The sequence below is a fragment of the Euprymna scolopes genome, chromosome 10 (assembly GCF_053919585.1).
Source record: "Euprymna scolopes isolate OS-2025 chromosome 10, ASM5391958v1, whole genome shotgun sequence".
NCBI classification, from domain to species: domain Eukaryota; kingdom Metazoa; phylum Mollusca; class Cephalopoda; order Sepiida; family Sepiolidae; genus Euprymna; species Euprymna scolopes.
This window is the reverse complement of record NC_136491.1, coordinates 132,082,698-132,101,244: the sequence shown is the minus strand read 5'-3', so window position 1 is coordinate 132,101,244 and position 18,547 is coordinate 132,082,698. Positions and strand designations below refer to the sequence as shown.

The 18,547-nt window shown below is 31.7% G+C and overlaps 1 protein-coding gene and 1 long non-coding RNA gene across 2 annotated transcripts in view; one reads left to right on the top strand and one right to left on the bottom strand.

The window, feature by feature from the left end:
* The window catches only part of LOC145286275 (uncharacterized), a 396,789-nt gene that overhangs the window by 142,107 nt on the left and 236,135 nt on the right, over positions 1-18,547 (top strand). The window lies entirely within an intron of this gene.
* Positions 1-18,547, bottom strand: part of LOC145286274 (protein unc-13 homolog B-like) — a 597,427-nt gene that overhangs the window by 559,593 nt on the left and 19,287 nt on the right. Inside the window, exon 2 of the mRNA XM_080135112.1 lies at positions 18,440-18,469. Coding sequence (XP_079991238.1) covers positions 18,440-18,469 — 30 coding nt within the window. The remainder of the gene's footprint in view (positions 1-18,439; positions 18,470-18,547) is intronic.

Sequence of the window (18,547 nt, the reverse complement as noted above, 5' to 3'; positions counted from 1 at the left end):
GTAAGGAACAGTGTCAAGAAGACACGTTTTCGGTCAGAGAATTATCAGTTCTAATCAGTTGAAAACAGGGTCTATCTACAATCGAAAATTATCCTATCTCTAATGATATCTTGATACGTAGTTTAAAATATATATTATCAGCAATTAAACCCACCAGCAACAAAGCTCGATACAAAAGGTGGAGAGGTATTTTAAAAAGTTTGTAAAATGTTCTCCATCGACTCTGGCTATAAATTCACCAGGTTTACTTTTGTAACCTCATCATGACGAGTCAGAGTCAAAAATGTTGGCAAATGTGGTGGGGTTCTTATTCACACGATAGCTCAATAGAAGATCGTTGATCCGGCAACTAGAAAAATTGGATCAAAGAAGGAACAAACAGGACATTTCAATTTTGTTTAATCAAACGTGTATATAAAAAAGAAAAAGAAAAGAGAAGTGGAAGAAATGAATAAAAGAAAAGGAAAACGAAAAAAGAAAAGGAAAACGAAAAAAGAAAAGGAAAACGAAAAAAGAAAAGGAAAACGAAAAAAGAAAAGGAAAACGAAAAAAGAAAAAGGAAAACGAAAAAAGGAAAACGAAAAAAGAAAAACGAAAACGAAAAAAGAAAAACGAAAACGAAAAAAGAAAAAAGAAAAGTGTTGCTCGTATATATATATATATCACTATGATTTTGAAATATTTTTTTTGCAAATGAGTCTACTTTATTATTTTTTTATTACAGAGTTTAAGGATTGGAATTTTTTGATTTATGTATCAAACAATGTCAAATAAATGAACTCCATTTTCAGAAGGCAAAGTAACTTATGCGCAACCATATATATATACACACACACACACACACATATATATATATGTATATACACACACACGTATATATACACACACACACACACATATACACACACACATATATATACACACACACACATATATATATATATATACACACAAATACACACATATATATACACACACACACACACACAAACACACACACTAGCAGGGAGACCCGCCGTCACCCGTGATTGAATGATGATCCACAAATATTTCACACGCCTATATTTTTATTGTCATCGAAATCCGTGAAATCGCCCGGGAGGAAGTTTTACACGCCTCCATGAAGTAATTTAGTCCAAAATATGTTATTCTACATTGCACTCTAGAGAACCTACTGTTTCTTTTATAAAAGTATTTTATATAAAGTTCTTTCTAGTTAACGAAAAAAAAAAAAAAAAAAAAGTAAGAAATTTACGTGCAGTGTTTGAACCTACAGACCACGTAATGCAAAAAAAAAAAAAAAAAAAAAAAATACGCTATAAACTTACCCACAGTAGAATTTTCACGGACCGTTGTTCTATCATTGTTGCTAAGCGACGACATGGAAAAATGGGTTTACCAATGATAGATAAATTAAAATAACGGTTTCGATTATCGGTAATTATCGGAGGTATTCTAAGACAAAACTTAACTCAGATCACTCCCAGACTTATACACTAAAGTTTTGTAAATTTTTAAGAAAATCTATTCAGCTCTTTCAGAGTCTATAAGGAACGAACTCACGCATACCAATATGCATTTATATAATTGTATATATACAATGTACACACACACACACAAACAGTATTGAATCTGATATGTTCTACTTTGTTGATACATTATCAATTGAAAGAGAATCGCATTGTTCGCAAGTATTTTTTAACCTGCTGCGGAACTACCAATTAATTGTAATAAAACAATGAAATCCACCCGGAAAAGTAATCCGAAAACTGTGAAACTGTTTAACATTCAACATTTTGATTCGAATGCAGCTTTCAAAGGTTTTCACTAAGAAAACGAGAAAAAATAAAGGAAAAAAACAAGCATTACATCATTCAAATTTATTGGCAAGAAGACAAGTCAATTGGAGGTTGCGTCTCAGACTGATATTATAAACACAACACAAGAACAAGCATTCTTAAGATGTGTGAAATCAATCCGAGAGTTGAAAATGCTATTTCAAATTAAAACATGACAGACTGAAAAAATATGCCATTTCAAACTGAAATATGATGGACTGAACCACTAACCAATGGCTTCATAGATCGTTTTATAAAGATGGATCTCAGTCCTAAGTGTGTGCCAAACTAATCACCTGATACAGAGAGATGAATTTAGCAATAAAAATGCAATTTCTAACAGAGTGTGACTAACTGAATAACTCTTATAGAAACCTATGGACGCATCTTGAAAAAAAATAATAAATAAAAAAATAAAAAATGAGCACCTTATTTGGCTATCTGAATAACATTGAATAAATTACTTCCAGTGAGTTGGAGTCTTTTCTATATTGTGTCAAAGAATCCATTTTGTCAGATATTCTTATAACCATTCGACCAAGTAGAGATGACATCTATGGACAATTTGCATAACTACTCAGCCATTCGGAATTATTCTTTCAGCCAATGAATTTTAAAATTGCTACTGAATAATTCGTCAGAGATCAATTGTTGAGTGAGAAAAAAAAAGGTTAGAATTCCTTTGAGACACTCTTAATTCTCAGACTGATTTTTTTGCTACAAGTCTGATAAAATCCATTTCACACCTAAAAAACAAAAATGAAATAAATAAAATAGTCGTTGGAATTGGTTTTCTTCATGGGTCAATAATCAGTAAGAAACATATAAATAATGGTACATTTATTCCAGATATTTTTAGGCAAACTTTTTTGCCTGCCTTTACCATAAGAGTTTTGATTAAAAGTTGAATTTCATTTGACAATTCATACAATCAAAATTAACTTATGCATCACCATATATATATATATATATATATATATATATATATATATATATATATATATAAAGGAGTGTGATAATAATAATATATTGAAAGGACTTCAATATTATCATCGTTATTTATTTTACTATATAGACCCTTTCCATAATTACATTGTGATAGTCTTCAAATAAAACCCTTTTCACATTTCACACCATGCTTCAAGCAAACTACAAAATCCTTTTTATATATAGTCTTGGGATTTTTTAACTTTTAAAACTATACTAGCAAGCTACCCGGCGTTGCCTAGTCGTAAAATATGCATAAATATTATATTTCAATTAATACAGAAACTGGGACATGTGCATGCAAGTATAATGTTTTTTTCTAAACAGTTCACTTTTTGTAAGTAAAAAAAAAAAATACTTGAGTAAGGTCGAAACCAAAACCTACAGACAGTGAGTCATGTACGATAACCATTAAACTAGCTTGCCAGGAGCTTTAAAAAGTGTCTTCAAACCTACTTATTCTTAATATAAAGAATCTGTTATGTGAACGATTCACGCATGTGCATTCGTGAAACAGTTGACAAAAAGATAAAAATCTGATGATCCCTACGTACCAATTTTTCCATTCTGACCCCTTAACAACCCTTTTTTCTCAGATGAAAGCCGATTAAAAATTTTCCACATGTCTGAATACCCTACATACCAAATTTCAAGTCTGTAGATAAAAAAAATTGATGAGTATGTAGGTTTAGAAGTGTTTTCACACACACATTCTCACTTTTAAAGATATACAATACTACTCGTGACCTGTTGGGTATGTTATAGCTAGGTATGGAACAGTGAGTATATTAATTATGCCAAAAATATAGGTGCTTGCACATACAACAATGGCCACTACTTTTAACATAAGGAATTACTTCATTTAATATCGGGAAAGCTACTTATTTGCGGAAAATTTAAATGTGATATTTGTTTTCAGCATACTCGAAAACTAATAAAAGGATTATAGGAAAATTCTGAGGTGAAAACCAAGTAAAAAATTACCAAAACTTATTTTTATATTTGCTTTATAAAAAAAGAAACGCTACATTCTATACAGTGTTGACCATCTATATCTTAAAATATGTAAGAAAAGTAACTGCTATTGCATTTAGTTACAGATACAGTGAGCAATAGGATTTACCAGTTAAATGATCTTAATTTCTTTGTTTTTCCCTTCACCAACAATTAACTGGGGAAATGTCACTTTTATTGCCTTTGGTAACAGTTACTTGTACAATTTTTTTGTTATGTTCCATTTATAAAAAGAAGTTTGCTGTTGTAGTTTCTTTTTATTAACACGGTTTCAACGACTAGGCAAACTGATTTGAATAATTTTAACATTTTTAAACTGTCAATTACAGAATATGTAAAAGACTTTAAATCGTAAACATGTTTGTTTTGTTAGAGAACCATTCTAACTTGCAATGAAAAATACAAATAAAATCTGTAAAATGCCGATATAAAAAGCAAAAGGGATTTTCAGTTTTGTTTTTATTTGCATATTTTAAACGCGAAAAAAGTGTTGATTAAAAAAAATGCTTTCATGGTTTTGTTTTTATTTATTCATGCATGAGGAGAATTTCTTAAAATCGGAAGCTGTAAACTGGATGGATAGTTTCAACGCTCAAGCAAGACGATTTGAGTGTTAGAATAGATGAAGTTTTTTAATCTATTGTTGGAAAAAAATATTTTGTAAGTAAGTCAATTAATGTCCTACAATCACTGAAGCTATTTGCTTTCATGAATTCACATTAGTCCTAATGTTATTTCAGCAATCATCAGTTGTTTACCATGAAACACTTTCGAGGTTTATAAACAAAACAGTATATTAAATCATGGCTCCTCAGCAGTGTTGATCAAATACCACCTCCCTTAAATACAAGAAAAAAAATGTCCCGGATATTGGATCTAGTCTCTTGTTGCAGAAGAATTAAGCTAACCTATTCATGTTATCAAAAAATTTCCTCCTTACATGTGTCATATGTCCTTGTCTCCAAAAAGGAAAGTAATTATTGATAAAATTACTTTATATGCTTCGGGTGAATACATTAAACTACTTAACGCCTCTCTTTTGATATTACTATTTTATTTTTACATCAGTTATACATAATATCTCCGTATTTATCAGTTTTAAAGAAATATATAAGCAAATTATACATAAGTCTTCTATTCCAATAGTTGTTTCTCTCGAACTGCCAGACTTTGAAATTCCCTCCCTGTTTCCTGCTTCCCTGACTGTACTAACCTGCAGAAGGTTAAATGCAATGTGAACAAACATCTTGCTGCTCAATTCTCCGGTTTTGTTGTTAGACATAATCCCAAATATTACCCCCTTACGTTCCAAGTGGCAATATGCCTTGTTTAGAAAGAAAAAGAATTTTATTTTTAAAAAAGCTATGAAAACCAGAGACGTTGGTAATTTTTCTCTACTATCATTATTTTAACAGAATGTGCTCGACTGCACTTCAATCTTCAGTTCTTCCTTATAAGACATTTACAGCATGTACTTGTCTTTTTACCACAACAAAAATGGAACACATGACTGTGGATTCGTTTCTTGGCTGATTACAACTGTCATTTTCAAATCCAGTATGAACAATTTTTATCACAGATTGTTCTACATGCAATCAAACATAGTTCATACCATTGAATAATATTAGTACTCCCATAGTGTTCCTTATCTTTCAGATGGAAATCATTCCTATCTCATTAACAGTTATCCTTAATACATATTGATCTCAATAGAAAAATAAATTCCTCGGTCTATTGAATGAAGTATGAAAGAAAATGTTCAGACAAAGAGGGATGTGAACTCAACATTATAAATCAGGAGTCTCCAAAGTTTTCGAATTGGGTGTCATATTGCCGAATTTTTAGAGCTACACGGGCAAAAAAAAAAAAAAAAAAAAAAATGTGTATGTGTTTCATACCATTTTACACAATAGCTTTGCTTTTTAGTGAAACTGGTTCTCCAAAACCTCATTCTTTTAAGTTTTTTGAACAAAAAGAAAAACTACCACATTATTTTCATATGTTCCCATATTCAAAAAACTTTTCCTGAATATTTTTATGCTTTCAATACGAACTCTGCATGCCAGATTAAAGACTTTAGCGGGCTGGATCTGGCCTGCAGGTCATAGTTTGGATACCTCTGGACCTCTGGTATAAACACTAGACTATGAATCTATACTCCTATAAATTCGTTTTTCTTTTGTGTGTAATGATATTCATTTTAAAACCCCTCTTTTCTATTTATTTAAAAAGAAAATACAATTTTCTTATATATGGGTTGTGGAATTGCATTCACTAGCAAAAGATCTAGCTAATTTGCATATTCTTTTAAACATTCATTTTAATTAATTCCCTATTAGTTTTTTCGGTTTTCTTATGAAATGATCATCCTTAGTTAACTATTACGTGCAATTATATTCATGCAGATATTCTACATGATTTTTACTTGCATAATATTTGCATAAAAAGTTTACAATAAAAACAAAATTGTTTCCATATATATTTATGTATACGTATATATTTTTGTTTAATCTATGAAAGTGAACATGTCTGTGTGTGTACATTTTCCTACGCAATAACTTAATTTTCAGTTTACAGATTCGAAATTTGATATACAGGGTACTGAGATTTGGGAAAACCTTTGTAATTCATGTTTGGCCAGAAATTTGGCTGTTAAGGGGTCAAAGTTCAACAATTTGACCTTTGAGAACTCTACCAAACTCCTCTGACAATTTTGGGTCTAAACGCTTGAATTTTTAGATATAGGTCCCTTGGACATGGATCAAACTTAATAACTTGATTTGAGCCCAAAACAATAAATGTTAAAGGGTCATAATTGAGGGCAAATAAAAAAAATTTATCACTTTTTTTTAATGCTCAACATATACATCCAAACACCCTGACAACGCCGGGCTGAAATGCTAGTATATATATAGAATAGTAAACGTGTGTGTGTGTGTGTGTGTGTGCATCTGTGTCTATGTGTGTACATATTCCTATGCAATAACTCTTAATTTTAAGTCAACTCACTCAAAATTTGATATACTGGGTCTGAGATTTGGAAAAATCTTTGTAATCAGTTTTCGGCCAGAAATTTGGCTATTAAGGGGGTCAAAGTTCAACGATTTGACCTTTGAGAACTCTACCAAACTCCTCCGACAATTTTGGGTTTAAACACTTGAAATTTTAGATATAAGTTCCTTGGACATGGAACTTGATTTGAGCTCCAAACAATAAATATTAAGGGGTCATAATAGGGGTCAAAGTTAAAAAAAATTTGACCTCTGTGGTCTCTAACAAATAACTTAGACAATTTCTGGTCTAAACATTTGAAATTTTACATAAAGGGTATTCAGAAATAGGGCAAGCTTTTTAATCCGTTTGGGTCGAAAATTTTTAGTTACCAATATATAAATGTATGTATGTCTGCCTAAAACTTTCGACGGAGGCAACAGATTTTACCAAGATCAGTATCATTTTGAAGTTCGACCTTTCAGACGACAAATATCGAAAAATTGGCTAAAAACATATCTTCAACTAGGCACTTTTCTACAGGGGGAGGGGGGGTCGCTTTTTTCGCCGATATTTTTTAAAGTCATCCTTTCCTTTAGATTGTCTAGCCTTAATTTAAACATAAGTCACTTCCGGTTTGGCAGTGGTCATAACAGCAAAAACGTCAAATTTTTTTCCCCCATTCTTTTCCTCCTTTGCGGTACGGGTTCGAGCCTGCCTTCCTACTAACACTTTTTTTTTTTTTTTTTGCTCAACATACACATCCAAACAACATACACATCCAAACACCCGGGCAACGCCAGGCTGAAATGCTAGTATATGTATAAAAGTGAAAATGCCTGTCTGTCTGTGTACAATTCTCTACCGTACATATTCACACTTTTTTATATATACATATACACAAAGTTATGAAGAGTACATAGGACCCAAGCAAAGCCGGGCGGAACTGCTAGTAGTTATATAAAATAGCTTCTAATAAATAAGACAAAAAATAATCCAATTTCTCTGTACCCCTTCCATGGTGATGCCACTACCCAAATTTTCAAATTCAAATCAACAAGTTCAGTTTTTATCTATCTTTCCCCTCCATCTTTCTAATGTCTATCACTCCTCATAATAATGCGTCTATGATAAAGTTTTTGTTATTAAAAGCAGCAAAATTGCACACTGCTACCGATGTTTTTGTTTTTGCATGATTTTGTCTTTTATATTTCGTAGCGTTTCCACTTTTCCAATTTCTCCTATACAAGTTGCTGCATTTCATCGGTGTATCGCTATTTTACATGTTAACACATATACACACGTCGCAAAAAGTCTCAAAGGAACAAAAAAGAAAATGAAAGAAATTTCGACTCCGCTTTTTCAGTTGAAATAAATAGCATTTATTCATGGCACTTTCCAAAATAATGCATTACATCTTGTTTTAAAAGTCTTTTAGTTTGCCATGTAGTTCACAAAACTCTGCCGCGTCGAGATGTGCTTAACAGTCTCATGCAGCCACGAGTCACACGTCCATCTCACACCTGTCTCCCTTGCCAGTCTTCTCACCACATGGTGTCTTTTTTTTTGTTTTTTTTCTCTTCATCAGCTGTGACGTCAGCTTGCACACCAGCTTGATCATTTACATAGGTGTCCTGTGGCTACTATGTATATGTATCAGCAGCTCTGTTACATAGATACACCTCTCACATGCAAACATAGTCCTGATGACTTTATGCAAAGAGTATTTAATTCAGGGGATTATTAATTACTATATAATAGTTTCCAATTATATATAGTGTTATATATATATTCAAACAATATCGCATGAAGGCCTGAGAAAGCAGGATTTTAAACAAAATCGCGGCTAAAGAGTATGCACAGTAGGGCAGGTCGATTTTGGAACCCCGGTAAGGCAATGGTGATGATAGTTGGGGTTTGACATAGAAAAGACCTACACGAAATATTTTTTTCAAAATCGTTATCTTTGCTTGAGGAAATGACTTTAAAATTTGAAAAATTGAAGCTATTAAAAGTTTTTCGGTGAATTGTTAAGCACGTCCCGTCATCAAAACCATCCGTACTGTTAAGAAAATTTAATCATTATTTAGAAGGTTTTAAACTATATTTTTAAATACAATGAGTGATGATAATGAATTAATAAAATAAATATTCAGTGTAAAGGCAAAATTAGGTTTTTTTAAATAATAGCGACCAAAGTTCGCTTTTTTCATTTCAAAGTCAGTGTTGTGTAAAATGCTAAAATGAAAGATTTCTCAGCATTTTTCTACACGATTTTTAAAATTAAATGCTCAATTTTCTGTTCAAGATAGGAATCTAATTTTTGGTATCTGTTCTTATCACATCAAATCCCAACTATCATCACCAGCGCCATGTTGACTTTCTGAAAAAAGTTGCAAATCGATCTGCCCTAATGCACATATGTAGTCAACAATGTATAAATGAAGGAATTCATATTATATTAGTGCTCTTCCACTTTATTAAACACCATTTTATAAAGACTAGAGTTTCACTGGATCAACATCTATGAAACAGCAATAAGGGGGGGTCAAGGTTTCGTTCTATGCGATCTTCTCAGAACCACAACCCTATTTAATTGATAAGATATTTATTATTTTGGAAAGTTAAGTGAAGTGCTGATGGCTGAAATTTTAGGATAATGTAGGCAGGAAGTAAGGATGCTTGTACTTTGCTAAGTGGTTTCGTGTTAAAGGTTTTCTTGAATTTATTAAACATCTTTTAGCTTTTAATTACTTTGAAACTCTGTCTGGCCCTATAAGCTTTTTAATGGCTAAAAAGAATGGGCATATATGCACCAGCACTACTAATAACTACTTTAGTACGAAACAATATTGGAACTGATATAGGCCATTTTATCACCTAGTAATAAGCCTAAACTCATTATATGAGAGTAATTAGCATCAGAAATAGCAAGATCATTATGCAAATTGCTAGCAAGTGGGATTAATTAATAACTGTATGGAATGTTAACTAACATAAATTGAGATTAACAACAATGTAGCCAGATTTTTTTTTTTTTTTCATAAAAGCTAATAAAGAACCTGATTGATTTTATTAAAGTCAAATTAAATTTTACTGAAATAAACTTTTTTTTCACTATTTGTTTTTCAGTTATGGCCGTTTGTCTTCTGATTTTCTCATCTGGTTCATCACTTTCCCACTATATTTTTGTATGAAGTTACATGACTATGAAATACAAAAACTAAATGAACAAGATTTCAGAGAAAACAAAATCTGGGTTGTCTCTGGATGTAAAAAAAAAAAAAGTGCTCTTATTAGGTTGTGATTAAAATGACAAACAAAATTATTTGGCTTCTTAAGAAAACCGAAAATTATTTCTCCAATGACCAAAACAATATTGCATTTTTGGGGGCTTATTTAAATTTGCACTTATGGCGGCATTTAAAATTAAAGAAAATATGGAAATATCTGTACGAGACGAAAATTCTAAAAATCACATAATTTGATCAAGTTTTTTTTTTTATTATTCAAGAAAATCAAATTTTATGGTTTAAACGAAAATGAAAAAAACCCCAAAAAACAATGAATTGGTGGACAAGGGCAGATAACACAAATGCACTTGGAAACTGACAAAATGATCACGGATTACATTCTCTAATGTTCTCTAGAGAAACATGGCCTCGTCTGTCACTTATCAGTAAAAAAAAAAAAAATAGTGAATTTGTTCTTTGTAAATAAAGAAAAAACTACTTTATCAATTTTTGTGATTTTTGGAATATACAATCTTAATTCAGTGACAAGTAGGTACACAATAAAAGTATTCATTTATGCTTATTACTATAAGTGCTAGTCTGAATAAGCACCGTATTTTTTTTATAAATATCTAAAAAAAAAAAAAAAAAAAGAAAAAAAAATACACTTAGTTTTTTTTCCAACAAATGTATGATTAATAGTTGTAGTGATAGCTAGTAGAAGATAACTCGTGCTTTACTTATTCAAGTAGTGATTGCATCACAATGTCCCTTCTCCAGGTTGTGAAGTTTATGTACAACAATGATTTAATCAGTGGATTCAACTTTTAGTATTATGTACTTCCTTTAGACATTCAAAAGCACCCACCACCACCACAATAATATTTTTATGAAGGTGACTACTCTCACCATTGGTCATTTAGAAGGGTATTATTAAAAGGAGGCAAGAAAAAGGAAAAAGAGGGAGGATTATTATAAAGGAAACAAAGGAAAAGGTGGGATAGTTCAAGCAGAAAGAATGATAAAGGGAGATAAGTCTCAGGTTTTTGTTTTTCTTACAATAAGAAAGCCAAGTTGTAAAATAGGTTAAACTGTTTATAGTTGAAAATATTTTGAATGTTCCATTCCTTCTGAAAAAAAAAAAAAAAAAATTGCCAAAACTAATGGCAAAGTATTGACAGAAACTACCCAAGCAACAGGTTTTTATAGATCTTCATTGGATAGTGTAAAGAAATGAAGAAAAAAAAAGACTTGCACTGACCATTTGCCAGGAGATGAGGTGATTTCAATGAATAAAAAATATATTTTGTTTGCTTGCATTTAGATTGATTTTATCAATTTCCTTTTTCTACGCTATTATTGGATTTAGTTTGATGTAATAAAGTGATCTGTCTCAGAATTTTCTAAAACAAAACTGTTTTGCCTCCATTTTTTTTTTTTTTTTTTAATCAATCAGCAATTTCTACACATTCCATCAGCTGATGATGTTCAAACAATTGATTACAAAATGGAATTGATAAAACCCATATTATTCTTTGATATTTTAAAGGAGAAATTCCATGTATGGACTATAAATACAATTATTTCTGCATTGAAAGTAGGTCACTTGATTTGTTTGCTATTCTGTACTTGGTAACGGCCCAGGAGTCAGGAGTGAGCAAATAGTAAGGGTCTAGAAGGAAGAGATGCGGCAGATACTAAAAGCGCAGAGAATAAGAAAAAGAGATAAAAGAATGATCTGTGAGGCAGGTTGAGATCCTCCCTACCCACACATCAAGAAGTTATTTATTTTTCATTATAAATTATTTAGCTTCCCTTTGTGCATGGGGAACCAGTTAAAATACCTGCCCTAGCACTCAAGATTATCAGCCTTCTGGTTAGGATCAAAGTGTAAATGTTCACCAGAAATGGTCCAATGTGATTCTATGTAATTGGATCTTTTTCAAATCAAAATTTGATGTCATTCTTGAAGCATCAGCTTATGGTAAAAATTAGATGTGATATAAAAAGATTACTTTCCATAGAATTCAATAAAAAGTGACAACATGTTGCCAGTTGTACATATGAAAAGGAGTCAATATGAATACGTGGTCCTTTATGAATGATGCATTCTGTTTCTGGTCCGGTTATCCTGACGCTCCGCACTTCTTTATTTACATTGGAAGTGACGTCACACAAATCTTATAATACGGATGGCTACAATTGTAAAAATAATTTGTTTTATTTTTCTTTCATTTTGAGCTCCTTTTTTCTCCCGTTTGTTTTCTACAATTAATAAACCAGTTTACAAGTAAATTCAATCTTGGAAACTACTCGTTTGCCGTAATTTTAAACGTTATTTTCATTTTCAGCGACCCCGAAAACCTTTAAGAGTGGTAATTTTAAAAGAATTTGAGGGTGGAGTAATTCTTCATATTTACCTTTTTTTTAATTGAATTGTTAGGTGAAAGTACAGAATAGTTACAATACACCCTCCCTTCCCCATGTTAAATAATAGGTTTCTAAATAATAGCGTTAAAAATAGCTCGGGTCGTAAAGTGCAGGACTGCAGGAGTACCTATAAAAGGTAATGCTGGATCGGAAAAAGAGCTCAAAATGAAAATAAAATAAATTCTCCGCTCAAAATAAGAAATGGGAGAAAAAAAAAAAGTTAAATTCTCCGCTGTGTTAGTAATTAAAAACTAAAACAAATTCTCAAAATGAAAAGAAATGTTAGATTCTCCACTCAAATACCAATATAACAAATGGGAAAGAAAAAAAATTAAATTCGCTAAAACAAATTAATTTTTACTTGTAAACTGGTTTATTAATTTTAGAAAACAAAAACAAACGGGAGAAAAAAGGAGCTCAAAATGAAAGAAAAATAAAACAAATTATTTTTACAATTGTAGCCATCTGTATTATAAGATTTGTGTGACGTCACTTCCAATGTAAATAAAGAAGTGCGGAGCGTCAGGATAACCTCTGGTCCTGTTAGACTACAACCTCATTAAGCTAGTTAATTGAAGTTCAGTGATTCCCTTTTTAATCATTCAGTAATAGAATCCCTATAAGATGCCTATTCCACACTTGTATTTTGACTTCGACCTCCCCAACCGTTTCTCATCTTGGAAGGACAGTAGGCAGGCTATTTTTAAAAATTCCTATAGATTGAAGCAATTTTTATTCCAATCCAGAATGCCTCTTTAGGGGGAGCTAAATTTTCTCTACATTAAAAACAAAGCTTCTGTTTAACTTTGCCTTTACAGCACAGACAGGCATATGTCTTTTTGATTAGTATAGAATCTAAAAATTAATGTGATAATCACATTTATTTAAAACTAGCCTAGCAGTGTTCCAACGTTACCCTAAAATGTAGATTAACTCAAAAAAAATTCCAATGGTGATAAGTACTCTCATTTTTTTTTCTTTTGGTTTAAATAATCTGTCTCCTGAATCATTAAATAAAACAGACCAGAAAGAAAAAAAAAATGGAAGACTTATTTTATGTGAATCAGTTTCATGTATAAATTGAAGGTAAAAGTAATCTATATCTATATATATAAAAGCGAAAATGTGTTTTTTTGTTTGTGCGTTTTTGTGTATGTCCGCAAAAGGCTTTTTTCCGGGAAATGATCAGTCGGCTCGCTTCTTAAAACTTTTTATATCACGTCTATATAATAATATCCATGAGTTAACAACGGGGGGTCGCCTCTATTTAATTTGCCCGACTTTGAAAAGCTAAATATTCCACATTTTTGGATCGGCATGTGTTGATTCAGCTTTTTTTTGTATAAAAGCGAAACTAATTTGAAGCTTAAAACAGCGTTCCCAGCATGATCGCCGGGAACGTCCAAAAGCAATCAGCTTTGATCAATGCAGAGTTTGTCCTTATATCAGATAATTGTTATTCAATTTGGACAATCCCCTATTTATGGGGAGCTGGTCCCAGGTAAGAATAAAAAAAAAAAAAAAAAAAAAAAAAGGAAACTGCCCCGCAGTGAAAGTTGACCTCATTAAGTCAATAAATACAGGCACTTGCCAATTCTTAACATTTAAATAAATTCAAACATCTTTCTGTTACTATTTCTTGCTGTCTGAGCGGTTAACGTCGCACGTTTATTTTCACACTTCATTTTCCAACTTCATCTCAAGGCTTCAGGTTCGATCCTTCCTACTTACCTACCAAACCATTTTTTTTAAACTGCGCCCCTCGACACAAACGCCCAAGCAAGAAGTCTTCACTTATTCTCTTGTTTTGATTATACCCAAAAGCACACACTTCTAAACACTCGGGCAATGCCGGGTACCCCTGCTAGTATATATATAAAAGGCAAAACGTGTATTAGTGTGTGCATTTTTTGTGTATGTCCGACAAAGGCTTTTTTCTAGAGGGGGGGGGGCGCTTGGGGTGGTCTGTCATTCTTAGAACTTTTTATATACTGTCTAAATTATAATATCTACGATTTACGAAGGGAGGTCCCGTCTATCTTTTATTTGAATTACTTTTATATGCTATTTTCGAGATTTTTTTCACTCGCGTATTTTTCGCTTTTCAGTATAAGAGCAAAACTGAATCCATAGCATCAGCTCCCTGGCACTCATGACAGGGACGTCCAGAAAAGCAATAAGGCTTGATCAATGTGGGGGAAACCCCTTATATTGCTATCCATTTCTATCATTTAGACACCCCCATTATTTATGGGGAGCTGGTTTTCCTCCCAACCCAACATCTCGGGGAAACAAAACCAAAAAACTGCCTTGCAGCCAAACTTAACTGTGGGATTGATGTTTGACCTCATTAAATTTACGCACCTGTCAATTCACTTTTTAATCATTAAATTTCATCTATTCTCATTCCGCTACCTTCGTAGTGGGGAGGTAAGTCATCAAGCTTCTTTTTTTTTTTTTTTTCGCTTTCGCCTCAAGGATTCAGGTTTGAGTCTACCTACTTCCCCAAAACTTTTCTTTCAAACATCCGGTCAACGCCGTTTTAACATCGTTCGTTTTGCATCACGTTTACTGTTATTTTTTGTTTTGTTTTTTTCCATTATTTTTTTTTTATATATATAATATTCAGAGTTATTACATCGTTTCGTTTCGATTTACCCCCTCCCCCACACCTCTAAATACCCGGTTAACACTAGGCATCCCCAAGCAAAATTTTCCAATAGTTTGAGGTCACTGGACTATAGCAATACTGATTCAGAAGAAGTACGGTTTGTGATTGTGCAACATTTGCCTCTATATACTCATGCAGGTACGCTTTTATTTATTCATTTATTTATTGCTATTAACCTACACATTTTGTTTCATTGTGAATTCAGATTTTCTTGTTTCCTATCTCTTCCCCATTCATCCATGCCTCCAACGCATCAATAAAAACATTAATGGCGTGGATTAATAACATCTTTCTTACGTTCAGCATCGCAACAGTTTTATTAACATATTTTCTGATAATCATAAACGGATTTGCTATGGCCGAAATACACAAGGATTTCAAATATCACTCGACTCTGGTTTCAGTAGATTGAATTAAGTCGTCACATAAATTATGGAAACTAAACGAGTTTTGCAGCGATGACATTTTCCATTATGCGATTAAAAGACAGTCAATGTTGATTACGAATTGTTTGGTACCGTTTTCACTCTACCGGCAAGCTAAAATATCAAAACTGTATGTTTTTTTTAATTATATAATATACATAACTTCACGTTGAACGATGATTGCATGTGTTCTATAGCGTTGGGATCTACGAAAAAAAAATCGACTTGGTTTAAATTAGTATTAATTAGTAAAGAAGCTCTTTATTCGTTGGAATAGATTACTAATGACTTCTGCAGAATACAGACCATGCTTTTTTCTTTTTTTTTTTTTAGATAGGATTTTCAAGTTGAATTCAATTTTTACAGTATTTTATTTTAATTAAATTGTTAGGTGCGAGTACAGAATAGTTACAAAATACCTTCCACATAAAGAATGGGTTTCTAAATTGCAGCATTATTATTTCAACACTATCTGTATTCTGCGCATATACTAATTACCGAGCCTTCAGCAACTTCTCATGGAATAATTGGCTGAAGTGTCGCATGGTTTCTATTTTAAATGTCAAAGAGGTTATGGTTAACGTTCTAGAGTAGGCAACCACACATTCTTTCGAAACCAATTACAAATGTTTTTCTTGTTCTTGTACTGTATCGATTGCAATATGGGTGTAGATCATAGAAAAAAGTGTAGCTATAATACCAAAGTAGATTTATGACACGTAGATAAGTTAAACTGGCATCACTAAACAAACGGTTACAGGAAGTTTATTGAAGTTTAGGCAGTTGGACAGACCAGCAGTCAAATTAATCATATTCTTCTACGTAACCTTATTACTATTGAAAACATTAGGCAAAAAAAAGGGGGTAAAATACCTTTCAAAACGATTTAAAATGTATTTTTTATTAATATATGCTGTCATTTATGATAAGCTGCACAACCAAACCACTTGAGAATTATTAGCTGTTTAATCTACAGACATAAAAACTGACTGACCGGGGTATCTTATTTAGAGCGAATTTCATATAGCTGAATCTCAGAACAGAACTTCGATTTTAAGAAACAAATTACTTATCTAAATAAGGGGGAAAAAATTCTAGATAATCAAATCCCAAGCTAGATAGTTTTTCCACTCCAGACCTGTTGTTTGTATGCAGTACAGCTATGCACATCCACTAAATATGCAACATCATTCATTTTTAAAAATGATGACTGAAAAAGGATTATTATTATTAAATTATGCTCTAGTTTTATCCATTATTTAATTTTGAAATAGTACCGATCATAATTTTTTAAAGATTTCTCTAAAGTTCAAATTAAGTTGTTTTATATAATATATATATTCTATTGGTCACTAAGAGACTGTTTCGCTGTATCATGGCTCTTCAGTGTGGCTAGACTAGCACTCATCCAGAACAGAAGTTTGAATATACAACCATCACGTTGATAGTCGGCCGTTCTACCCTCTAGCCCATGGGAGCGGTGCCCACAAATGACCTCCTCAAATGTCTATTTATGTAAATATTTGATTTCCACTTTTTTTTTTTTTTTTTTTTTTACAGTGCTCGATTTGATTATTTACACCAAGGAAGCAGTGAGTGAAATCGCTTAATATATATATATATATATTGTTGCACAACAGTGATCTATCATAGAAAAATTGTTTTAAGATTGATTTTAATGACAACTGGTTACATTATGTACATGGTGGAGAGTTTTTACAGCTTTCATATTTGAAATTGACTTTGATCTCTAAATTGGCCAATAGAAAATAATTTCTGACTAGAATTGAAGTATATGGGTCAATGTTAAGTAATATGGTTCATTTGTATTTCACAGAAAAGATCAAATATTTTTTATGATCATATCACAATTGTAATGAATCAAAAAATGGACAGGATTCATTTAACACAATAGCAACTGACATTTTCCTCATTTGTTTTTATTTTGTTATTTGCATCTTATTAAATGTTCAATTTTATCATTTTTTTTTTTTTGAAAATGTGTACAATCCTAGTGAAGTTACACATGAGGGGAACATTGAGCGATTATAAAATGAAATGAGGATGAATAAAAGAATGTTGGAGACGGCGGAGAATTTGTAAACTCCATTTTTGTTGCAACAGGAAAGCAAGCATTCAGATTTTGAAGAAAGAAAAAAAACTCGAAGAAAGAATTAAATTGAAAAGATGGAAGCAAAGAGATGTTGATAATTATGCAGAATACGACCATGATCAAATGTTACTTAGAAAACCATCCTTAACACAAGAAGTGTGTGTGTGTGGAGGTGGAGCTTAAAAAAAAAAAAAAAAAAAAAAAAAACTTCTTTACTTTCACCTTAACAATTTAAAAAGATACGGTAAAGACTGAATTTAACTTGAAAATCCTATTTAAAAAAAAAAAAAAATAAAATAATCTGTATTCTACATAAGTACCGAGATATTTAGCTGGTTGAAAAACAAAAAATTCAAAATAAAATTTTGAACATTTTTTTATTGCTTTGTATTTTGTTTTATAATTTAATTTTTCAAAGTGTAAAAAAATGTTTCGCTATTTTTTTTTAAATTGCTGATTTGTATTATTCGAATTACTATTCTAACCTTAGCGATTATATTCACGTTTCGGACGATATAACCTCCAACCTTTTACATGACCCTCCCCCAGCAACAATTTCTAAACAGATTTCCAAGTCCGAAAAGCTGTGTGTGAGGAAAGTCAGCTGAAACGTTGTGAATATAACAAGACGAGCATAGAAATCTGAATAATACAAATAATAGTTAAAAATAAATATTAATTTTGCAGAAAAAATATTAAAGCAAAAATGATTTTTTTAAAAAAATCTATGAACTCACCAGCATTTCCAATTAACCTTGCTTTTTTCACTGAAAATAAATTAGAAACAAAATTAAAAGAAAGAAAAAATTTTCATTTTTTAGTGAAAAACTTTCAAGAATAAATAA